This window comes from Callithrix jacchus, chromosome 3, assembly GCF_049354715.1.
Source record: "Callithrix jacchus isolate 240 chromosome 3, calJac240_pri, whole genome shotgun sequence".
NCBI classification, from domain to species: domain Eukaryota; kingdom Metazoa; phylum Chordata; class Mammalia; order Primates; family Cebidae; genus Callithrix; species Callithrix jacchus.
In genome coordinates, this window is record NC_133504.1 from 57,628,810 (window position 1) to 57,654,338 (window position 25,529).

General features: G+C 38.6%; 1 protein-coding gene across 3 annotated transcripts in view; it reads right to left on the reverse strand.

Annotated features, from left to right (window-relative positions):
* The window catches only part of NAA15 (N-alpha-acetyltransferase 15, NatA auxiliary subunit), a 103,110-nt gene that overhangs the window by 42,755 nt on the left and 34,826 nt on the right, over positions 1 to 25,529 (reverse strand). For all 3 annotated transcript variants that reach the window (XM_008992689.5, XM_002745345.7, XM_054252911.2), the window contains exons 2-7: positions 17,633 to 17,717; positions 14,510 to 14,614; positions 10,243 to 10,400; positions 8,961 to 9,095; positions 4,243 to 4,396; positions 1,422 to 1,541 (exon numbers count right to left, since the gene is read on the reverse strand). In XM_008992689.5, the coding sequence (XP_008990937.1) occupies positions 1,422 to 1,541; positions 4,243 to 4,396; positions 8,961 to 9,095; positions 10,243 to 10,400; positions 14,510 to 14,614; positions 17,633 to 17,717 (757 nt within the window). The remainder of the gene's footprint in view (positions 1 to 1,421; positions 1,542 to 4,242; positions 4,397 to 8,960; positions 9,096 to 10,242; positions 10,401 to 14,509; positions 14,615 to 17,632; positions 17,718 to 25,529) is intronic.

Genomic DNA, 25,529 nt, shown 5'->3' on the forward strand with positions numbered 1-25,529 from the left:
ATACATAATTATCTTTATCCTGTTCTGCTTTAGGTAGGTTTTTAAAACCTGAGAACTCCTTTAGTCCTGAAAAGGCCTTGCTTATCATGTTTCCATATATTGCTTCTACTATTCTCTTCCTCTAACTCCTCTCCTCTGATTTTGGCCATGGCCTCACTTCCATTCAATTAAACTTTTTATTTCAGTAAGTAGGTTTTTCATTTCAGATTCCTAATTGGTACTTCTCCTAACTATTCATGTTTCACGGCAGCAATTCTATCTTAGATTCCTCCATCATCTCTCCTCTTCCTTTTGCAGACAATTGTGATTACCTTCCTTGCTGATGTTCCTTAAACAGTCTGAGAATCTTTGTTACAAAGTAATCTGCAACAAGAGGTTTCTCTTGTATATTTCAATGGCTCACAAACAGCCTTGAAGGAAACAAATCAGATAATCTCTGCTGAGCATCCTGCCTATTTGTTTTTGTGCCTGTTCCCACAAGTGGACCCCATTTATGGGAGAGGGTGACTGGGGGAGCACAGAGTCTGAATATAAGTTTGAATGACAGAAATTTAAAACCTCTTCCCAAAAATGAACAGTGATGCTCATTCAGCTTGGCTACACTTATGTGACCCTGGCAGGTCACACTGATGCAGCCACATCTTACCACAGAGCTTATGCTTGCTTTTAGGAATATAGCTCCATTTCTGTCACTGGAAACTTCCTTTTTTCTAAAAAGACAGAGTCTCGCCATGTTGCCCATGTGGAGCTCAAACTCCTGGGCTCAAGCAATCCTCCTGCCTCAGCCTCGCAAAGTGCTGGGATCACAAGTGTGAGCCCCTACACCTGGCGTCCCTTCATGTTTTTGATGCTATTATACATTTGTGAATTTTTTTCTAAATTTGTTTCTAAAATCATTTTCTCAACCACTCTATAAATTTGCAGAAGAGAGGTTTCAGAACATGCTCAATCTGTCATATTAAAGAGAAGTTTGAAAACGTACTTTCGTATTCCGATTTTTTTTTTTTTTTTTTTTTTTTGGAGAGTGTCTCACTTTATTGTCCAGGCTGGAGTGCTGTGGCACTATGTTGGCTCATTGCAACCTCTGCTTCCTGGGTTCAAGCAATTCTTGTGCCTCAGCCTCCCGAGTAGCTGGAACTGCAGGTGCATGCCACTGCACCAGGCTAATTTTTTGTATTTTAGTAGAGACAGGGTTTCACCATGTTGCCCAGGCAGGTCTCAAACTCCTGAGCTGAGGCAATCCGCCCACTTCAGCCTCCCAAAATGCTGGGGTTACAGGCATGAGCCATTGCAACTGGCCTGTATTCAGATTTTGAACCAATTCTTGACCACAAGTATTCTAGTTGTGCTTTTCAGTGAGTAAATAAAAGATACATTAACAAAAGAAGCAATAAAACTTAGTAAGTTTTAAACAGTACTACCTGGTTTGAGTGCTTTTTCTAAGCCTTTGTAATAGGCCCAGTTTTCAGGATTCCTCTCTTGCAATCCTCTATAAACATCTGCAGCATCTTCCAAACGACACAGTTGTAACAGAAGTTCCCCTGATTAAAAGCAGGAAAAAAAAATTAAATATCTGAGAAAATCTTCTAATTAGAATTTTAACTTTTCCTCAAATTTTCTCTTAACATCTCATTATAAATCAATGTGCTAAGTGGACAGATCTGGTATCCTCCTGAGTTCTCAGTTCCCTTAAGATCATTTACCACCAAGTTGTTTTATCATCTGCTTCCTTTTTTGAAGTTCATATTATGTAGAAATGCCATCCTCTTCACATCCTCAATTTATTCAGAAAATCTGTCCAATGTCAAGCCAGTTTCCCACATTCACTGAACACACTGTTATCAGGCAATCTTCTATTCCTCAATTATTCCTGATATCATATTAATAACTTCAGCATCCAAATTAATGACTCAATCCAATATCCTAACCTTATAATCCCTTAATCGTCTATAAAACAATACTGCTGTAGCAGCCCTTAATCTGGCCACATTCAAAACCACCTAGACTTTACCTTTTAATGTCTTTCAAGAAGCAAAAAAACACCCTATTTTAAGCTTAATTCTCTTATTTCCTTTTGTCTCACTAATCCTACTATTCAACTACAGAAAAAAAACTATCAGCCTATCAGCAACTTGTCAACTCACTGCTTGTGTTCCCTAGGCTGCATGACCAACCACATCCCTGAATGATATTAGGAGCCCCAATTATCAAAATCAATCTTAAAACCTAGGCTCTTTTGTTTACTAATTTTAAAGCCCAGATCATCCCAATTGTTTATTTGCTCCACACTTTCTCATGGAAGGAAACAAGCCAGATGAAGAAAGAGACAGTGGTTTCACTACTATATATGAGCTCCAAAGTCATAGAGGCATCAAATACTCAGGATTCCTTTTCCCTATCTTTAATGTGCTTCCCTTCATCCAAGGTATTATTTTAAGCCACTACTTCACCCTTGCATCCTTCCCTTTCTGTTGCATCTTTCACTCTCATATGATAATAAAAATGAACACTTATTGAGTACTTATGTGCCAGTGACCTTTTTTTTTCACTGAGACACAATCTCACTCTGTCACCCCAGCTGAAGTGCAGTGGTGCAATCAATCACAGCTCACTGCAAACTTGACCTCCTGGGCTCAAGCGAGTCTACCACCCCAGTCTCGCTAGTAGCTAGCACGACAGGCATGTGCCACCATGCCTGGCTAATTTTTTATGTTTTGTAGAGATGGGTTTTTGCCATGTTGCCCAGGCTGGTCTCGAACTCCTAGGCTCAAACAATCCACCCACCTCGGTCTGCCAAAGTGCTGGGATTATAGGCGTGAGTCATCATATCTGCACACCAATGACTTTTACACACTTCATATGCATTAATTAATTCAATTCTCAGAACTTTATGAGATAGGTTACTATTATTATCACTTTAAAACCCAGAGGACTCAAGTAAACTTGCTAAGTAAGGGTCTTGCAGATCTCTTTTAAATGGACTTGGGCTTTTACCATCCTTCTTCCAGAGGCTCAGAAAGTGCTTCTGTTAGGTCACCAATGACTTCTAAATTGCTAAAAATCCACTGATTAGTTCTGAGTCCTTTATCTAACTTGACTTATCTGCCACTCTCCTTCATTAATAAAATTATGAAAGGGATCAAATGAAAATAATTTGTCATTTATTTCCATAAAGAAACAAGGCCCAAGCCTTGACTCTGGTCATAAAGCTACTTAGTGGCCTATGAGGCAAGTTTTTCCCAGACTTGTGATCTTTTCATTAAGTCAGAAATTTCCTTCCTTTATGATTAACAGACTACTAAAGGATGATTACTTCAAATGAAAGAAGGTTGCCTTGGATCTGCAGTTCACAAGAGAGCTCCCTCCAGGAGCCTCAGACTTCCAGTTTTTCTTGTCAGTAGCGTTATCCTCTGATGAAAGTTCATCTGGCAAAACAATGGCTATACCTATTATGCACATGGATATGTATTACACTTTTCCAGTGTTCAACCTCAAGGTGAGCCAAGAGAATTTGAAACCAGCAAAGTTCAGTTCCCTAGACTAGCAAGGGCAAAGCAGCATTTCAAAAGGTAATTTTTTAAAAAGTACTTGTCCTTTCATTACTTGTTATCCTTCTTTCATTTTCTATAATCACACCCGCAACTTCTAAAACTGTTAAGACTTGTTTTTCTCAGCTCTCTGATAAGAGGGATCTATCCCTCCTATCACAGTCTACACATATGAAACCAAGTATCTCATCTCTTTCTTTCAGAATTTATATTCGTTCAGTGTCATTGAAGACATTGAGATTAACCATAAAGACTCTCTGAAATATCCTATATGTATTTTAGTAAAGACTTATTCATCAATATATATTATTAGCAATAAATCTGGCACATACTACATATACTGTTGTTTGTTAATAAACTGTTTCTAAGAAATTTAATCCTCTCTTATAAAACTAAGTAATTGTCTGAGTTTTGATCAAATTCCATAATATTTTCAATACAAAGATACTTAATTTAAAGAAAGAATGCGATGAGTCATTTCATTCAACTCCTTTTTATTGTTCACAATTATCTTTCTCCTCTATCTATAATATTAATATTTTCCCACATTACAAATTATTCAAAGTACACAAGAAATAGATTTTCCATCATCAAAAAGCTGAATTATATGCAACTGTCAGCAGCAACTAGATTTTTCAGCTTTGCTCTTTGTCATATTTCAATATTAGAATAAATAACATTTTTTTAAAAATACCTTTGGTTTCTTCTACAGCAAGTTTATCACAAATCTGCTTTTCATAGGTACAAAGATGTTCCAAAGCTTCTCTATAGAGACCTGCTTCCCGAAGAACTTGATTCTGATATAGAAGTAGTTCACTATATTCATAGTCCACCTTATCAGGGGATGTCTGTATATGGATATAAGGAATAATGACAGTAAGAATTTTATTTTCATATCAGAAAATTATTTAACATCCAGTTAATAAAACTAATTTTTAAAAAATTCTTAAGGCTCTGTCTATGGAGCAACTAAGTAAATAATGACAATATTAGGATATAACAGGTTGAATAAAATAATAATACATTAAGCCCTTACATACAATAAATATGGGGAAGAAGGGAAAGATCTTACTTAGCAGTAGAATGCCAAACAATAAACGTACAAGGAATGACAAGAATTAAGAAAATCACCATTTTTCAACTATCATGGTAATAGTTGATTCAGGTAAAAATCATGATCAATGAATGCTAAAACTAGATGGTGAAAGTCTGAACAGGCTATTCAGTCTCAGACTACATATTAAACACAAAGAGAAAAAAATAAGTTCACAGTTGCATATACAACTTTCACCATGTAATCAAATGGAATGAACTGATAGCATGTGCCTCTTGATGGGATGAACTGAGAAGGACCCAACATCGCTTCTCTGCTTTCCTGCCAAGATTACAAATCTCTATCTAACAATGAGGAACAATCACACAAATCCAAATTGAGGGACACCCTACAAAAGCACAGCCTTCTTCAAAAATGTCTGTCATAAAATACAAAGGAAGCTGTCAAAACTTAGCTCAGATTAAAAGAGTCTGAAATGATAACTAAATGCAAGGTATGATTCTTTAATTTTTCCCCCCCGACACACAGTCTCACTCTGTCACCCAGGCTGGAGTGCAGTGGCATGATCTTGGCTGACTGTAACCTCCACCTCCCGGGTTCAAGTGATTCTCCTGCCTCAACTTCCCAAGTAGCTGGGACTACAGGTGTGTGCCACCATGTCTGGCTAATTTTTGTTTTTGTTTTGTTTTTTTTTAGTAGAGATGGGGTTTCACCATATTGATCAGGCTGGTCTTGAACTCCTGACCTCGTGATCCGCCCACCTCGGCCTCCCAAAGTGCTGGGAATACAGGCGTGATCCACTGTGCCCGGCTACAAGGTAAGATTCTTAATTTGGATCCTGCAATGAAATCAAATCACTAGAAAGGCTATAACTAGGACAATTAGTAAATTCTGAATATGGGCTGGGGAATACATAACAGTCTATCAATGTTAAATGTCCTAATTTCCACAATCTATCCATATAATACTATCTAGAGAACTGACTATACAGTTATTTTTAGAAAATACACACTAAAGCATTTAGAGGTAAAAGAGTATGATGTCTTGTAATTAGACTGAAATGTTTAAGGAAGAAAATTAAAATAAACAGATATACAAATTTTTTTAATTTTTTTTTAGAGAGAAAAAGAGAAAAAGGAGAGAAAGAAAAAAATAATAAAAGAAGAATGAAAGAGAGAAAGAAAGAGGAAGAGAAAGAGAGACAGAGAACAGGAGTCTTGCTTTATTGCCCAGGCTAGAATGCAGTCTAAAAATGGGTATTGAAAACCTCTTTTATGGCCTATAATTGTGCTTAACAATGGAGACAGGAAGGAATAAGGGAGGAAAATAACAAACAAGCAGCTAACCAGTATTTCATTTAAACCTGTGAAATGCTATGCAATTACTGAGGAGTGATTTACTTCCAGTTATGCAGTCACTTTTAGAGTAGATGTCATGTGGTAGTGTTAAGAATGTATGTTTTGTGTATTTAGGGTGGAGAGTTCTATAAATGTTTATTAAGTTTACTTGTTCCGGGTCTGAGTTCAAGTCCTGGATATCCTTGTTAATTTTCTGTCTCGTTGATCTAATATTGACAATGTGATGTTAAAGTCCCCCACTATTATTGTGTGGGAGTCTAAGTGTCTTTGTAAGTCATTAAGAACTTGTCTTAGGTCGGGCATGGTGGCTCAAGCCTGTAATCCCAGCACTTTGGGAGGCCGAGGCGGGTGGATCACGAGGTCAAGAGATCGAGACCACCCTGGTCAATATGGTGAAACCCCGTCTCTACTAAAAATACAAAAAATTAGCTGGGCATGGTGGCGCGTGCCTGTAATCCCAGCTACTCGGGAGGCTGAGGCAGGAGAATTGCCTGAACCCGGGAGGCGGAAGTTGCAGTGAGCCGAGATCGCGCCATTGCACTCCAGCCTGGGTAACAAGAGCTAAAACTCCGTCTCAAAAAAAATAAAAAAGAACTTGTCTTATGTATCTGGGTGCTCCTGTATTGGGTGCGTATATATTTAGGATCATTAGCTTTTCTTGTTGCATTGATCCTTTTACCATTATGTAATGTCCTTCTTTGTCTCTTTTGATCTTTGTTGCTTTAAAGTCTATTTTATCAGAGGTGGGAATTGCAACTCCTGCTTTTTATTTATTTATTTTTGCTCTCCATTTGGTTGGTAAATCTTCCTCCAACCCTTTGAGTCTCTGTGTATCCTTCCATGTGAGATGGGTCTGGATGCAGCATACCGATGGGTTTTGGCTTTTTATCCAATTTACCTGTCTGAGTCTTTTGATTGGGGCATTTAGTCCATTTAAATTTAGGATTAATAATAATATATGTGAGTTTAATACTGCCATTTGATGCTAGTTGGCTGTTTTGCCCATTAGTTGATGTAAATTCTTCATTATGTTGATGCTCTTTACTTTTTAATATATTTTTGGAAAGGCTGATACTAGTTGTTCCTTTCTACGTGTAGTGCTTCTTTCAGAAGCTCTTATAAAGCAGGCCTGGTGGTGATGAAATCTCTAAGTACTTGCTTGTTCACAAAAGATTTTATTTTTCCTTTGCTTGTGAAGCTTAGTTTGGCTGGATAGGAAATTCTGCGTTGAAAGTTCTTTTCTTTAAGGATGTTGAATACTGGCCCCCACTCTCTTCTGACTTGTAGAGTTTCTGCTGAGAGATCTGCTCTGAGTCTGATAGGCTTCCCTTTGTGGGTAACCTGACCTTTCTCTCTGGCTGCCCTTAGCATTTTCTCCTTCATTTCAACCCTGGTGAATCTGACGATTATGTGCCTTGGGGTTGCTCTTCTTGAGGGGTATCTTTATGGTGTTCTCTGTATTACCTGGAGTTGAATATTATCCTGCCTTGCTAGGTGGGGAAAGTTTTCCTGAATAATATCCTGAAGAGTATTTTCCAGCTTGGATTCATTCTCTTTGTCACATTCAGGTACACCTATCAAACGTAGATTAGGTCTTTTCACATAGTCCCATATATCTTGGAGACTTTGCTCATGCCTTTTTATCCTTTTTTCTCTAATCTTGTCTTCTCATTTTATTTCATTAAGTTGGTCTTTGACCTCTGATATCCTTTCTTCTGCTTGATCAATTCGACTGTTAAAACTTGTGCATACTTCCCGAAGTTCTCGTGTTTTCAGCTCCATTAATTCACTTATATTCCTCTCTAAATTGTCTATTCTCATTAGCATTTCGTCAAACCTTTTTTTAAGGTTCTTAGCTTCTTTGCATTGGGTTAGAAGACGTTCTTTTAGCTCAGAGAAGTTTCTTATTATCCACCTTCTGAAGCCTGATTCTGACAATTTGTCACACTCATTCTCCATCAGGCCTTGTTCCCTTGCTGATGAGGAGCTACAATCCCCTGAAGGAAGAGAGGCATTAGGATGATTTTGGATGTTTTCGGCCTTTTGGCACTGGCTTCTTCCCATCTTTGTGGATTTATCCACCTGTCATCTTTGTAATTGCTGACTTTCAGATTGGGTCTCTAAGTGGACATCCAGTTTGTTGGTGGTGATGTTATTTCTGATTCTTTGTTTTCCTTTGGCAGATGCCCCTCCCCCACAGAGCTGGAGCTTCCCGGGTTCAGCTGTGCTTGCTGTGAAACTCTCAACCTTCAGCGTTTCCAATTGCTGTTTTTTTGTGGGGGTGGGACCGGCCAAGCCCGATCACCTGGCTCCCCGCCTCGGAGACCCCTTTTTTCTTTTCCTAATTGAACGGTTGATTCTCTCCCAGGTGCCCCAGTTGCCCCCTGAAAAGACGCTGGGATCGATGCAATTTCTCGTGTGGCGACTGTGCCAGATGAAACAGCGGCACTGAGATTCGTGGCACTTTTCTGCCCGGGAATCTCCCGTTCTGGCTTCCGGCTTCAGTCGCCCTCCCAGTCAGCTGAATGGGTGACTCTGCCTTCTCGGAGCTCCAAACACCAACTAAACGGGCACCCAGTCCCGCATACCCCGCACTGAGAACCACCGCGCCGGGACACTGGCAAAACAGCTGCACCAGCCAAAAGAGTCACGCTGGCAACCCGTGGGGCTCCTCTGCTGGGAATCTCCTGGTCCATAAGCAACAAAAATTCATCTGGAAGTCTGGCGTCCACTCACTCCCTGCACCTTCACTGGGAGCTGCAACCCTGAGCTGCTGCTAGACGGCCATCTTGGATCTCTCTCCTACACAAATTTTTAAAGTAAATGCACCAAATATTAACAATTAGTTTAACGTGAATGAACCCCTATGTAGAGTTCTTTGTGCTATTCTTGCAACTTTTCTATAAGTTTGAAACTATTTCAAAATTAAAAGCCAGACTCTGCACACTTTTTTTAGTTATACTTAGAATCAGACTTAGTAAAATGGCTTCTAGTTACTACCTGTTGTGTTTTCCTAAATTCTTCTAAAATCTTTGCTGCCATTTCATAATCTTCTAATAAATGGTAAGCAATAGCATAACCAATCCATGATGCTCTCTGTGCAGGTCGAAGCTGAAGTAACTGATATCTTGTTTCCTTTAAAAGAAAAGAAAATAAACACTTTTTCTTAGGCTTTCAGTTACAACAAGTGATCCTTTAAAAGATGATTATTAATTTATCCCACAACCCTAAGCATTTTACAAAACAATGCTGGGAACAATAACAGAAAATAGTTCAAACATCTATATTGCCTAGTTTTATGGAGGCAAAGAAATATTTGTTAAGAACATAATGAAGCCTCCTAGCTAATCTTAGATTTTTTTTTTTAACTTAAGACCAGATAACCTTTATTTCTTGATCTGCTTACTCCAAGAAAAGAGACAGGATAGAAAAGATGGTACAAAGGAAAAATATTCAAAAATTCTTTTAAAAATTAAGTATCCAAATACAGAGTTAAGATATATTTGGAGAACAGTTCAGTAGGTACTATCATATAAAAAAGGAAAGCATATGAAAGAGGAAGTAAATAGATCTAACACTGATTTAAGGGTTAAAACTGACACTACAAAAACATATTAGACTCAGTGGAGGTAGAAAGAAGAAACAAAACATTTGCTTTCGCCAGGTGTGGTGGCTCATGCCCATAATCCTAGCACTTGGGGAGGCTGAGGTGGGTGGACTGTCTGAGCTCCGGAGTTTGAGACCAGCCTGAGCAACATGGTGAAACGTTGTCTCTAACAGAATATAAAAAATGAGCTGGGCATGGTGGCACATGCCTGTAGTACCAGCTACTCAGGAGGCTGAGGCATAAGAAGTGCTTGAACCCAGGATGTGGAAGTTCCACTAAGTTAAGATCGTACCACTGCACTCCACCTGGGCAACAGAGCAAGACTCTAATGTCAAAAAAAAAAAAAATTCCTTTCCAGAAAAATGTGTGAAGTAAATGTTAGAGTTACATGTCAATACCAGACAGAGGCATTGTTTGAGGAGTACTGATGTCAATTTTTAACAGATTAAGTCAACCCTAATACACAGTAGTCCAAATCTGCCTCACCGTAAAATAATTTATTTTTAAAGATCTGATTATTCCAATAATAAACACAACCACTATGGCAGGAGGAAAAAGGGTATTCAATTAAATTCTCTTCAAAATAAAATAAACAATTTCTGTATCAGAAAGTACTCAAAGTTGTACGTTTTCCCCTTGGAATAATTTTTTTTTAAAAATCTCTACTTTACTTACTCTGTAACCCTCAAGATCTCGCATTTGAATCTGTAGTAAGGAAAGGTCCCTTAAGATTTGAAGATTGTCTTTATCCCATTTTAGTGCATTTCTGTAACACTTAATGGCTTCATCATACTTCTTGTCTGACCTCTGAAGAAGGCCATAAACATGCCAACCTAAAGAATGTAGTTAAGGATACAACCTACAAGTCAAAAATTACTATTCCAAATGACTTCCCAAAAAACTTGGAGAACTACAGCCATTTATAAAATTACAAGCTTAAAAAGAGGGAGAAGGAGAGACTTCAAAGCTACAAAGCAGTTTAATACAGTGGAAAAGAGCACAGCTTTTGGAGCCAGAGAAAATTAGGTCTAGCCTGTCTTTTCAGCTCTGTAACCTTGGACAAATCAGTCTCAGTAAGTTTCCTCATTTATAAAATGTAAACAGAAATCGTCTATGCAGCAAATCATACTAGTGACAAGTAAGTGGGATAGCATATAAAAAGGGCTCACTGGCTGGCACAAAGTCAATATATATACCTATGTAAGCAGTTACTATATTACTAATAGTATAAAGAAAAAGAAGGAATGGGTCGTCACGGAATATAATTACGTAAAGTCATAAATATTTTATTCTCTTGAACTAACAAGGTCCTTAAGATAACCTTTAGTGTAATACAAACTTTCTAAAACTCAGCCACAACCCTTAGTATAATATAAAGTTTCTAAAAGCCACAATCCTTAGTGTAACACAAAGTTTTTAAAACTCAGCCACATATAAAATAAAAACATTTCACTCATTTAACTAGTAATCATTTAAACTTTTTGCTTTTTTTTGAGACAGGGTCTTGTTCTGTCACCCAGTTTGGAGTGTTGTGGCATGACCTTTGCTCACTGCAACCTCCACTCCCTGCGCTCAAGTGATCCTCCCACCTCAGCCTCCTAAGTAGCTGTGACTACAGGCGTTCACCAGCATGCTGGCTATTTTTTGTGCTTTTGGTAGAGATGGGATCTCACCATGTTGCCCAAGATGGTCTCAAACTCTTAAGCTCAAGCAATACACCTGCCTTGGCCTCTCAAAGTGCTAGGATTTCAGGTGTGAGCCCCCACACCCAGCCTAAAACTTCTTAGTAACTAAGATATAGGTCATCAAAGTGGTTTAATATATTCAAAGATCTGAAAGTCTAGAAAAGGACAGACAAGTGAGCAAAATTAAAGTAGACTGTAAAAACTGCTTTAAAGGAGGAAAATATCATACTTCCCCAAATACAGGCCTTTTTCACTTTTCTTAATTACTGTACCAGTTACCCAATCCACCTATCTCCAGTCTTTCTTTCATTCTCCTACCAAAGTAACTCGATTTTGTTTTGTTGTGTTTTTTAAAAGGGACAGGGTCTTGCTCTCTCACCTAGGCTACAATGCAGTGGCATGCTCATAGCTTACAGTAGCCTCAAACTCCTGGGCTCAAACAATCCTTCTACCACAGCTTCTAGAGGAGCTAGGACTGCAGGAACGGTGCCACCACCACATGCAGCTAATTTTTTTATTTCTATAGAGACAAGGTCTCACTATGATGCCCAGACCAGTCTTGAACTCCTGGCCTCAAGTGATCCTCCTGCCTCAGCCTCCCAAAGTGCTGAGATTACCAACATGAGTCACTGTGGCTGGCCCAAAATAATCCTTCTAAAACACAATCAAAAGGAAAAAGGGAGTCGAATTCCCTTTCCAGAAACTTACAATATTTCTTTCTGAGATCAAGTTCAAACTCCAATCTGGCCAGGTGCAGTGGCTCATACCTATAATACCAGCATTATGGGAGGCAGAGGCGGGCGGATCACTTTAAGTCAGGAGTTCAAGACCAGCCTGACCAACACTATAAAATCTTGTCTCTACTAAAAATACAAAAAAACATCTGGGCATGGTGGCTAGTGCCAGTATTTCCAGCTACTAAGGAGGCTGAGGCAGAGAATTACTTGAACATGTGAGGCAGAGGTTGCAGTAAGCCAAGATCACACCACTGCACTCCAGCCTAGGTGACAGAGTAAAACTCTTTTCTCGAAAAAGAAAAAAAACCTTCAATCTAACAACTTTTAGGCCAGAGATCCTCAATAGCAATAAAATACAGAATGTTGGCTGGTTATGGCGGCTCACACCTGTAATCCCAGCACTTTGGGAGGCCGAGATGGGTGGATGGCTTGAGGTCAGGAGTTTGAGACCAGCCTGGACAACATGATGAAACCCTGTCTCTAATAAAAATACAAAAATTAGCCCAGCGAGGTGGCACACACCTGTAATCCCAGCTACTCAGGAGCCTGAGGCAGGAGAATCACCTGAACCTGGGAGGCAGAGGTTGCAGTGAGCTAAGATCATGCCATTGCACTGGGTGACGAGTGAAACTCCGTCTCAAAAACAAACAAACCAACCCAGAATGTTTAGGATGGCATGTATGAAATCAAAACACTTATTATACATTTTGAAAGCAAGTCAAATATTACACATTTTATTTGAAAAATAATCTTGGTTTCTGTAATGTAAGTGACAAAGTACAAATGGCTCAAATCCTCTCAGCTGGTTGGATCGTGGTTTTACAAACTAAGAAACACTACCCATTAAAATGTAGCTCCCATACCTATCTTCCCACTCCCTCCCATTTCTATCACTAATACCCTTTAACTCTCTTAAATATTACCACGGCCACTTAACTACCTCTCATCTTCACCTCCTAAGAATTCTATCCTCATTGAGTTTAACATTGCCAAAAATTTGAAGAAAATTATGTCCATCAAGAAGAACTGAAATCAATCACAATAAAGACATTAGTAGAACACTAAAGAATCATTAACAATTATGGAAAGACATTTATCCACAATGGTCTTAATAATGAAGCCTTTGCTTATCTTTCTAGTCCTCTAGTCACTCTCAATTCATATACTTCTGCTTTACTGGGTTAGTGACAATTATTTGAGTAAACCATAACATTTTATGTAATACTCATACATGTTCAGTATTTTCCTTCACCAAACTGTAGTTCTTTGAGAGCAAAATCTGTTGTCTTTTGTCTGTACTAAATTAAGGACCTGGTCAACATCTGAAAATTTGCTAAATATTTCAGTACTTAAAATTGTGTCAGCCCACAAAGTTGGTACAGAAAGTCTATCTTAAAAATAGCAACCCACAATTTTTTCTCTATCCTCCCTCAGATATTTCAATTTGCTCTTACTCTCCCTTAATATTTATCCAATATGGTACTTAGCATTATCAGGAACTGTTATATATTTCATCATTAAATCTTTAATCCAACACAGTGAGGTGGGTATGATTATCCCCATTTTATACATGAAGAAAGTGAGCCTTAAGAACCGTTAGAAAGAAGCTGGAACTGGGTTTTGAATCTAAGTGAAGCACATTCTAAGCCTACACTCCAAAAGCTTGTACTCTAAACCAGGGTATTATAAAGCCTCTATAATATTTCTTATTTTATATCCTTTTTCTTTCCGAGACCCACCATCTGACACTATCACACTGGTGATGAGATTTCAACAAGGGAGGTAGGGAGTGCCACACAAATATTCAGACCATAGCAATGCCCCCTTTTAAGAGTGAGAAAAGCTTTCACAGATATTTTTAAAGGCAAGTCCCATTTATCTGTGAGATAAGAGAATGTTAAAACATGGTAGGTATATAAAAATGTTCTCTGAATGAGGGTAGTCGCTGTTATATTATTTTCAAAAAATAACGCAGTAAAGCCAAGCTGGAGGGGCCCAGTATTAGCTCAAACATGCGGAAGGCTTAGAAGAAGCAAATAAAGCCTAAATGTGCACAATGGGAACCTGAGGAAGTTGATATGCACCTGGCCACTTGATGCAGCTGGCCTGGGAAGCGGGAGAACCAGAGGCCTGGAGGGCGGCTCAGCCTGCTGAACCGGGAAGCTGTGTGGGACACGTTGGCCTGCCTTGAAAACTAGGTGAGGGGACTCAGTGTGGTGTCTGCCCAGCCATGAGCTAGATCTGGGCCAAAGTAGGAGAACTTAAAACTTCTAAAAGTATCCCCTCTAAATGCTACTTCAAATGCTAAAGGATCAATTACTTTCAGATTGGAGGTGAAACTGCTAGGGGGCAAGCCATTTTATTTATTATTATTTTTTAATATAAAAAATGTTTTTAATTAAAAAAAAATATTTTCCTCTGAAATTGCACAATAAGAGAGATCTAAAACTTTGACTCTCAAATTGCTGCCTTAGCTCAAAACACCCCACTCAAATCTTACATATATCTCAAAAAGGATACACACATGACTCTTCAAGTCATTTCTCAAACCTCTACGAACCAATTCATAAGCTTCTTCCTTTTTCCCCAAACAGTTCAGTGTTAATCCTTTCATTGCCAGGGTTTCTATTGTTAAAAACAAAGAAGAAAAGTAACATAAAAAACAGAAATTAATATTAAAAATAACAACAAAACCGTAGTCTCAAGAACAAATGCTACATTGGCCTAAGAATTAAAAATTTAAAGGAGATCACTCAGATACTTTCCACTGTCTTGAAGATTTAGAGTATTTTTTAACATTGACAATCCAAATAAACAGATTTCCAGACTATTCTTGGAAGGAGGCTCTCCTATTTTTTTTTTTTTTTTTTTTTTTTAAGATAAAAAACACAAAATGCATGCTACTTGACTAGAAAGATAATCTAGTAACTCATTTTTCAGGGGAATTCCATGGGATAACCTTACATATCTACTTCATTAAAATATAAAAAACTTTATCATGAAATCATACTTTATTTCCGTGAACCTAGGTTATATAAGAGTTAAATTCATTCTTCAGTGATTAAAAGAATACATATAAATTTCCTACATTTTTTATTTTCCTAAATTTACTTTAAAATGATTCTTTGATATTACTATTAAAAGTATAGGAAAAAGAAGATGTCAGAAATCTGTCATTAGCAACCAAAAAATTAAAAGAGAGTTAAAAGAAACATTAAGTTTTCAGAAAACAGGAAAAATAAATTCTAATTTTATGTGTATCCTATGAAGCCTAAAGGAATCGAGAATATTATTTGCCTAACTTTTTCATTTGTTTGATGGATTTGCCTTACTTTTTACACTTTAGAGAGAAATTAATTAGGTATAAATGATAAGTATTAAAGATAAAATCCTGAGGAATAATCAACATGTACTGTTTAAAAATCCTTTCAGCCAGCCACGGTGCCTCACGCCTGTAATTTCAACATGTTGGGAAGCCAAGGTGGGCAGATCACTTGATGTCAGGGCCAGCATGGCCAGCATGGTGAAATCCCGTCTCTACTAAAAATACAAAAGTCAGCCGGGCACGGTGGTGGGCACCTGTAATCCTAGCTACTCAAAAGGCTGAGGCAGAATGATTGCTTGAACCCAGGGAGGCAGAGGTTGCAGTGAGCCAAAATTGTGCCACTGTACTCCAGCCTGTGCAACAGAGCAAGACTCCATCTCAAAAGAAAACAATAAAACATAACAATAAAACTTTCGCCGGACGCGGTGGCTCAAGCCTGTAATCCCAGCACTTTGGGAGGCCAAGGCGGGTGGATCACGAGGTCAAGAGATCGAGACCATCCTGGTCAACATGGTGAAACCCCGTCTCTACTAAAAATACAAAAAATTAGCTGGGCATGGTGGCACGTGCCTGTAATCCCAGCTACTCAGGAGGCTGGCTGACGCAGGAGAATTGCCTGAACCCAGGAGGTGGAGGTTGTGGTGAGCCGAGATCACGCCATTGCACTCCAGCCTGGGTAACAAGAGTGAAACTCCGTCTCAAAAAAAAAACAAAAACAAAAAACTTTCAATGAAATTATGACAATTTATATGCAACCTGATTTCAGATATGTTACACTGGTGGGTAGGGAGTTGGAGAATCACATTTTAGAAACAATGAAATAGGCTGGGCACAGTGGCTCATTGTAATCCCAGCACTTTGGGAGGCCGAGGTGGGTAGATCACCTGGGTTCAGAAGTTTCAGACCAGCCTGGTCAACATGGTGAGTCCTCACCTCTACTAAAAATACAAAAATCAGCCTGGCGTAGTGGCACATGCCCGTAATCCCAGCTACTTGGGAGGCGGAGGTAGGAGAATAGCTTGAATCCAGGAAGCAGAGGTTGCAGTGAACTGAGATTGTGCCACTGCACTCCAGCCTGGACAACAGAATGAAACTCCAATTAAGAAAGAAGAAAGAAAAGCAGAAAGAGAAGAAGAAGAAAGAGGAAGAAGAAGGAGGGGAAGGAGAGGAGGAGGAGGAGGAGGAGGAGGAGGAGGAGGAGGAGGAGGAGGAGGAAAACAGTGAAATAGGGAAAACTGAATTTTAGAAATAATGAAATCTGATACTTTTCTGTATTAAACACATTATTTGTAAGCTTACTTTAGAAATGAATATCAAACAACCTAATGCCCAGCTGGTAAGCAAAAATAATTTTTAACATGGAAAGACAGACAAATTTATTTCTATTTATTTATGTTTTATAAAATATATTTTTTGTTTTAATTAAAAAGGGTCCCACTATGTTGCCCAGGCTGATCCTGAATTTCTGGCCTCAAGCAATCCTCCTGCCTCAGTCTTCCACAGTGCTGGGATTATAGGCGTGAGCCACAGCACCAAGGGGAGAGATAAATTTAGATACTTTTATCTCCACTGTTTTCCATCTCCAAATAATTACATTTAAAAAGAAAGTAAAAAGTGAAATGCAGTCAAAGAAAATGAGAATTACTATAAATATAGGTTAAAAAAAAAAAGCAAGGAATCTAATGCAGAATTATTACTCTTCCCCTCCTCTTCAATACTAAGAGTACATTATTAAGTTACTTAAGAGCCATATTTCTTACCTCTATACAAATGATACCTGCAAAACTTTTCCTTTACCTCCTCACAAGTTTAGCGACATACTCTCCCTTTGCTCTACAAATATCTCACCATCCAATAATCTACCTTCATATAGGCGAAAGCTAATAAACTTTCAGAACATTACAATATACAAACCATGTCTTAAACATGACTCAGTCTTGAGAAACTGAAAAACGTAAATTAAAAAGTTACTTCATAAGCAAAGGACCAAATGGTCACTTTCTGAATAAGCTTACTATAAAGCATAAAATTTATCCAGCTCAACCAAAGTTCTAAAGTAAATTTTGGCATTCTACCCTATTAAGTTCTTCCTCTCTTCTTACAGAGCTAATATCAAACTAAAAATAAATCAGAACTCAAGTAGAATGTGTTATTTTCTTAATATTAAATTCAAATTCTGTTTTAAATTTCACCTTCTCACAGAAGTCAAAAAGGGGGGGTCTGGTCTCTCTGGAAAATAGTTAAGGCAAATGGAAATAATACAATCCAGTAAGAAAGCCAGACAAGTAAGTACTAAAGCCTTATCTGCTTGCACTTACCTCCATGCTCTGCAAATTTGGGATTAGAAAGTATTTGTTTACAGAATTTCAGTCCATTCCTATACTGTTTATGTTCATAACACCTCTGTCAAAACAAAAAAGAAAAATTTAAGTTTAGCAAGGAATCTCAAACAACTTTAAATTCAATGCTACATTTCTATTCTATTAAATATAACAAAATGTTATTTCCATATGCTTCTAAATCCCAGTAAAATGCCAATAAAAAATACAGAAGGTTCAAAGACAGAAAGTAAAAGAAAGACAGAGGAATAGAACATAGATTAGTAAAAATAAGAAAAGCAGAAGCTCGCTCCAAAAAGTCCAACAACTGAGTGATGCAGAAAGAGAACAGAAAATAAAAGGTAAAGATTTTATTTCTTTTTTTTTTGAGACTGAGACTCACTCTGTCACCCAGGCTGGGCACAGTAACGTGATCATAGTTCACAGCGGCCTTATCCACCTGGGCTCAAGGAATACTTCTATCTCAGCCTCCCAAGTAGCTAGGACTACAGGTACATACCACCATGCCTGACTAATATTTTTATTTTTCTGTAAAGACAGGGTCTCACTATGTTGCCTAGATTGGTTTCAAATGCCAAACACCGTCTCTAGACTGGTTTCAAACGCCAAACACCATCTCTACTAAAAATACAAAAATTATCCAGGCATGGTGGTGCTGCCTGTAATCCCAGCTACACAGGCGGCTGGGGCAGGAGAATCACTTGAACTCAGGAGGCAGAGGTTACAGTGAGCAGAGATCATGCCACCACACTCCAGCTTGGGCAACAGAGCGAGACTCCATCTCAAAAACAAAACAAAACAAAAAACAACCAAGACTGTATAAAAGCAAAATGACATTTTAAAGCTTTGTGAAGGCCAGGCGCAGTGGCTCACACCTATAATCCCAACACTTTGGGAGGCTGAGGCGGGCAGATCACAAGGTCAGGAGTTCAAGACCAGCCTGGCCAATATGGTGAACCCTGTCTCTACTAAAAATACAAAAATTAGCTGGGCATGGTGGCGGGCACCTGTAGCTACTCGGGAGGCTGGGGCAGGAGAATCACTTGAACCCAGGAGGCAGAGGTTGCAGTGAGCCAAGACCACGCCATTAAGCACTCCAGCCTGGGCATAGACAGAGAGACTCTGTCTAAAAAAAAAAGCAAAAAAGCTTTGTGAAAAGCTAAACTTTTGTGTCCATGTCCTCTTCCTTAGGAAGCCATTAAAAGAAGTTAAAATAAAAATTTTAAAAGGCACTATGGGACTTAGTAAATAAGGAATCTAATACAGAAAAAAGAACCAGAGAACAGCCACTCCAAATTGAAGAGAAGTCAAAAACTGCTATGGAATAGGTTTCCAGCAAGAGCAAAAATGGAACTAGTGTGCTTGCTAATATGGAAAATGTTAATCATAAGCTCATGACAGAAATATAGGCACATTTGCAGAAAATGAGCAATAGGTCTACAGAAAACAAGGCAACTGCCTAAATGAAATAGGTATTAATGCCAGAAAAAATAACACTTGGATTTAGTATAAATTTGGCTTAATACTGAACAATATATGCATAGTTATAAAAATGTAAACGTTCAGTATTAGTTTACAAAAAACTTGTGATATGGCCAGGCAAGGTAGCTTATGTCTGTGATCTCAAAGCAGCTGAGGCAAGCGGATCACTTAAGGTCAAGAGTTTGAGACCAGCCTGGCCAACATGATGAAACTCCATCTCTACTAAAAATAAAAAATAAAAAATTAGAAGGGCATGATGGCATGTGCCTGTAATCCCCACTACTTGGGAAGCTGAGGCAGGAGAATCCACTGGAACCTGGGAGGCAGAGGCCGCAGTGAGCCAAGATCACGCCACTGCACTCCATCCTGGGGAACAGAGCAAGATTCTGTCTCAAAAAGAAAAGAAAAGAAACAGAACAAAAAAAGCAAAACTTGTGATATAACTATGCTGAGGAATGAGGAAAATGAAAGTGGGCAAATGTGTGAATGAGTAAGCTGAATCCTCATTTTGAAAAACCAGAGATCGACAAATATTTAAAAGTTATGTATCAATAAAATATAGTGATAAATTACTAAGCAACGAGAAGGCAAACACCAGACAAAGAACTGAAGTTGCTTGATTCTAGAGTGGGAAAGCAAGAGAATGGGAGAAAATAAGGGACATATTTCTTTCATCATACATCTTTTAGCGCTAGTTGACTTAGATATCAACATATGCTTTCACATAAAATTTATTTTTAAAGCATTGTATTTGTTACAGAAAAAAAAAGTGCATCTAAAAGATATAATTCATGCCAGAATTCACTGACATAAATTTTTAAAATTTTGCTCACAATTTTTGAAGCAATATATTTAAAATCTGGAAAGACAGTTAATGCAAGTGATCACAAAAATCGGTAGAAAATGTATAGAAACAGAAAATAAAAACGTAAAATTTTACATTTTAACATCAAGAAATCAATTAGTTAAGCTAACACTATAGCACACTAAAGTCGTTTTACAACCAACTATATACCCATCATCTCCACTTTGTTGTTGTTGTTTTGAGACAGGGTCTCACTCTGTGGCCCAGACTGGAGTACAGTGGCTGAGTCAGTTCACTGCAACCTCAAACTCCTGGGCTCAAGCAATCCTCCTGCCTCAGCCTTCCAAAGCTGTTGTATCGCATCTGAAACCTAATATATCCAAAGACAACTGATTTTCTTGCCCAAAATTTATTCTGCACCAAGTTTTCACCATCCTGAAGAGTTGATGCCCTCCCTTCAACTCAGTCAACCAGCTAATTATGCAAAAAATCTAATCATCTTTGGTGCTTCTCCTTCCTACTACTTTTGTCCTCTAGTAGGTCCCATCAGCCCCAGTTTCTTTGCAATAGCTTAAGTGGTTGCATATCTTCTCTGCCTCCCACAATCAACTATGCAGTCAGCAGGCACAGTGATTTCAGGGATAAAAAGAGGAGAAAGCAGAAGCAGTTACCATTAATCACATGTAGCTGAAAAAACATAAGACTAAGTAACTAAATTTAGTGTTCCCATTTACTTAGCAGAAAGCCTAAAAGCAACCTGTTTTTCTTATAACAAGAGTAAAAAGCACTAAAGGAAGCTATGATATAAAGACTAACATAATTACAAGGAATGTTCTTGACTTCTTGCTGTTTATGAAAACTACATACCTATAAAGAAGAGGGTTAAGTGTTACTGTCCATGCAACCATCAGCTTTCTGAAATTTTACATTTATAAAAATGTAGTTAGTTAGGTGACTTTCACTTTTGGCATGATGGAGTAAGTGAAGCTGAACTTGTTCTTTCATTATAAACAAAACTGGACAAAATATATGAAATAATAAGTTCAACAGGTGGTACCAACAGGTGGCACAAGACTATGAACCACGAGGAAGGGAAACAAACATGATGAGCTCTAAAAATGCCATCGCTTTACACCTGGAGGCACTTTCTAGATCACATAAAGGAAGAAGGATCCTAAGCAAACTACAGGAGTCCACAGAGTTAAGAAACAAAGACTTATGTTCAATGAGGCTGAGGTACCCTGCAAGAACAGTACCGAAAATGAGGGAACTACCCCCGATAAACTCCAAAAATCTACAGAAGGTCCCCATGTGTCTGTTCCTTAAAACTGTTGAGTATTAAGTTTTGCCTATGTAAGGTGAAACATAACAAGGCCAGACAAAGAATGATCAGGAAACATTAAGTTTAACAATTCTCATGGCCCTCATGGTAGTGAGAGTTCTGACCAGCCAGAATGGAGTGTCAACAAACAGCTGTAGAATTCAGTAAATATTGCAAAAAGGTCATCCTTAGTAGTAGACATACACTAGCCCTAGAGTATTACTGTAGACTTACCCTAACAAAGCCTCAAAAGGATCAGGTTGACAGACAACCATCTTCACTGTGCACCACAAATCCAACACTCTTTAAAGACAGTTAAATTTAGTAAAATAATATAAATCCTATAATTTCTAACATCCAATAGAAAATATTTAGACAAGCTATGAGCAGGAAAATACGATCCATAACCAGGAGAAATAAGAAACATGATAGAATTATGATTAAGAAGTTAAAACAACTAATATAAATGTGCTGAAAATTTAAAGCAATGAATAAACAAATGAAGAAGAAAATGGAATATTGTCTTAAAAACCAAACAATTTATAAAGATGAAAATACAGTATTTAGGCCAGGAACAGTGGCTCATGCCTATAATCCCAACACTTTGGAAGGCCAAGACAGGTGAATCACTTGAGACCAGGAGTTTGAGACCAGCCTGGCCAACATGGCAAAACTCCATCTCTACTAAAAATACAAAAAAAAAAAAAAATCAGCCAGGCATGGTATGTGCCTATAATCCCAGCTACTCAGGAGGCTGAGGCAGAAAAATCGCTTGAATCTGGGAGGCGGAGGTTTCAGTAAGCCAAGATCATACCACTGGACTCCAGACTGGGCAACAGAGCAAGACTCTGTCTCAAAAAAAAAAAAAAAAAGAAAGAAAGAAAAGAAAAGAAAATACAGAATTTAACATGAAACCAGCTGGCTGGGGTGGCTCACACCTGTAATCCCAGCACTTTGGGAGGCTGAGGCAGGTGAATGACTACAGGTAAGGAGTCTGAGACACGCATGGCCAACATGGTGAAACTCCTGTCTCTACTAAAAATATAAAATTAGCTTGGCCTGGTGGCGGACACCTGTAATCCCAGCTACTTGGGAGGCAGAGGCAGAATTGCTTGAACCCAGTAGGTGGAGGTTGCAGTAAGTCGAGATTGTGCCGCTGTACTTGGGCCTGGACAACAGAGCAAGACTCTTGCCTCAAAAAAATAATGAAATTAAATTTAAATAAAAAAAAAAAAAAAAAGAAATGCAACCTTTCCCAGATAACAGTAAAGCAGATTTTATGACACTTCAGAAGAAAGAAAAAATCAGTGGACTAAAAGGCAGACATAGCAACATAAACCAGTTCAACGAAAGAGAGAGAAAAGATAATGTAGAAAAAATAATTAGAGGAACTACAGTGACCTTTCTTCACAACCAAAAAAATCCTAAAAACACTGCAGATCTAAATGTTTAAGTTAAAATGAAAAAGCTTCTAGAACCTCTGTAATACCAGCACTTTGGGAGGCTGAAACGGGTGGGTCGCCTGAAGTCAGGAGTTCAAGACCAGCCTGGCCAACATGGCAAACCCTGTCTCTAGAAAAATACAAAATTAGCAGGGTGTGGTGGTACACACCTCTAATTCCAGCTACTAGGGAGATTGAGGCAGGAGAATCGCTTAAACCCAGGAGGCAGAGGTCACAGTGAGCTGAGATTTCATCGCTACACTCCAGCCTGGGCAACAGTGCAAGACCATGCCTGGGGGGAAGGGGGGTAGCTTCTAGAAGAAAATATAGAAAAATATCTTCATTACATTGAGGTAGGTAAGATCCCTTAAATAAAAAGTTTAACATAAGAGTCTGAAAAAACAGAAGCCAGGAAAAAGGTATTTACAATGAATATGTATGTCCAACAGAGGATCTTATAGCCAGAATGAGCTGAGACTGCACCAGTGCACTCCAGCCTAGGTGACAGAGCGAGACTCCCATCTCGGAAAAAAAAAAAAATTCTTAAAAATTTCTTAAAAATCAGTAACAATAAGGCAAACAGCCCAACTAGCAACATAAAGGTCTTCCTAAGAAAGGATGTCCTAATACATAATTAGGATGTATTAAAATGTCCTAATACCCAAGAAAGGATGTCCTAATACATAATTAACGTATTAAAATGTACTTAATTACATTTTTAAAAATGCTGTATCATTAAATTAGACAGTATCAATGGTTGCAGAAGTTGTGAAGCAACTGTGAACTCTTATACATTGCTGGTAGGATAAAAAAAAAATTGGTTTGACCACTTTGCAAAACAGTTTGGCAGGACTTTTGTAGCATAAAAAGTATTTTAAAAATACTGTTAGCAGTTATCTAATAAAACTAGTAAACAGCCAGGTGTTTATTCTCCCATACCTATAATCCTAGCACTTTGGGAAGCCAAGGCGGGAGATCACTTGAGTAGAGAAATTTGAGACCAGCCCAGGCAATACAGTGAGACCTCATCGCTACAAAAAATAAAATAGCCAGGCACGGTAGCAAGCACCTGTAGTCCCAGCTACTTAGGAGGCTGAGGCAGGAGAACTGCTTGAGCCAGGGGGGTCAAGGCTACACTGAGCGATGTTCACACGACTGTACTCCAGCCTGGGCAGATTGAGACTCTGTCTCAAACTAAACTAAACTAAACTAAACTTAACAAAAACAAATACGCATACTATCTGATCCAAGCCTTTCAACCTAGGTGTACACCCAACAGTAACAGAAACATATATTCATTATAAGATAGGAAAAAGAGGCTGGGTGCAGTGGTTCATGCCTGTAATCCCAGCAGTTTGGGAGGCTGAGGCAGGCAGATCACCTGAGGTCGGGAGTTCGAGACCAGCCTGAGCAACATGGAGAAACCCCATCTCTTCTAAAAATACAAAACTAGCCAGGTGTGGTGGCACATGCCTGTAATCCCAGCTACTGGGGAGGAGGCAGGAGAATTGCTTGAAGCTGGGAGGCAGAGGTTGTGGTGAGTCGAAACTGCACCACTGCACTCCAGACTGGGTAACAAGAGAAACTCCGCCTCAAAGACTTACTGGGTGGGCACCATGGCTCACGTCTGTAATCCCAGCACTTTGGAAGGCCAAGGCAGGAGGATTGCTTAAGCCCAGGAGTTCAAAATCAGCCTAGATGACATAGTGAGACCTTGTCTCTACAAAAAAATAAAAATAAAAAATTAGCCAGGCATGGTGGCATGTGCCTTTAGGATCAACTACTCAAGAGGCTGAGGCAGGAGGATTCCTTGAGCCTAGGAGGTTGAGGCTGCAGTAAACTATGGTCACACCACTGCAACCTAGCCTGAGCAAGACAGAGAGAGATCCTGTCTCAAAAAAAAAAAAAAAAAAAAAGATTTATTAGTAACTGATTAAAAAAAAAATTAAAACAACAAAAGGACCCCCAAAATTAATGACATACCTAAACTAAAACTACTAACTTAAAGTCTCTTTTAACTAAGAGATGAAGTAAAAATCTCTTTTAATTGACTTTGTATTAATGGCCTTTAGGCCACAGGCTTAAATTTACCAAAACTAATACAGTAAATATGATATAAAAGGAAATCTAGGTCTTACCCGTTAAAAGTATACAACTGATAAAGTATCACCACTCTCTCATAATCCTAGCACTGCATTCCAAGGTAATTTTTATATAATAGAAACATTATGAACTGGAAAATTTACTTTGAGGAAATAACGAAGTAGTGAAAAGGGCCACCTTTGGAATCAAATAGCTCTGGTTTCAAACACTGACTCTAGGCCTGGTACGGTGGCTCACACATGTAATCCTAGCACTTTGGGAGGCCAAGGTGGACAGATCACCAGGTCCGGAGATCAAGACCATCCTGGCCAACATGGTGAAACCCTATCTCTAAAATACAAAAATACAAAAAAATTAGCTGGACGTGGTGGCACACACTTGTAGTCCCAGCTACTCAGGAAGCTGAGTATTGCTAAGACAGGAGAATTGCTTGAACCCAGGAGGCGGAGACTGCCGTGAGCAGAGATTGCAACACTGCACTATAGCCTGGGCGACAGTGTGAGACTCTGTGTCAAAAACAAACAGTGACTCTAGACTTCAGTTATGTAATCTTATGTAGTATTTTGCTGAGTATCAAAAAGACTACTTAACTCATGGAAAGCAATTATGAGAAAAAAAAACATGTGAAACACTTAGCAATAAATAACAGCTAATGCTTTCTGAGCATTTACTAAGTCCCAGCCACAGTGCTAAGTGCTTTACAGGGAAAATTTATTTAATCTT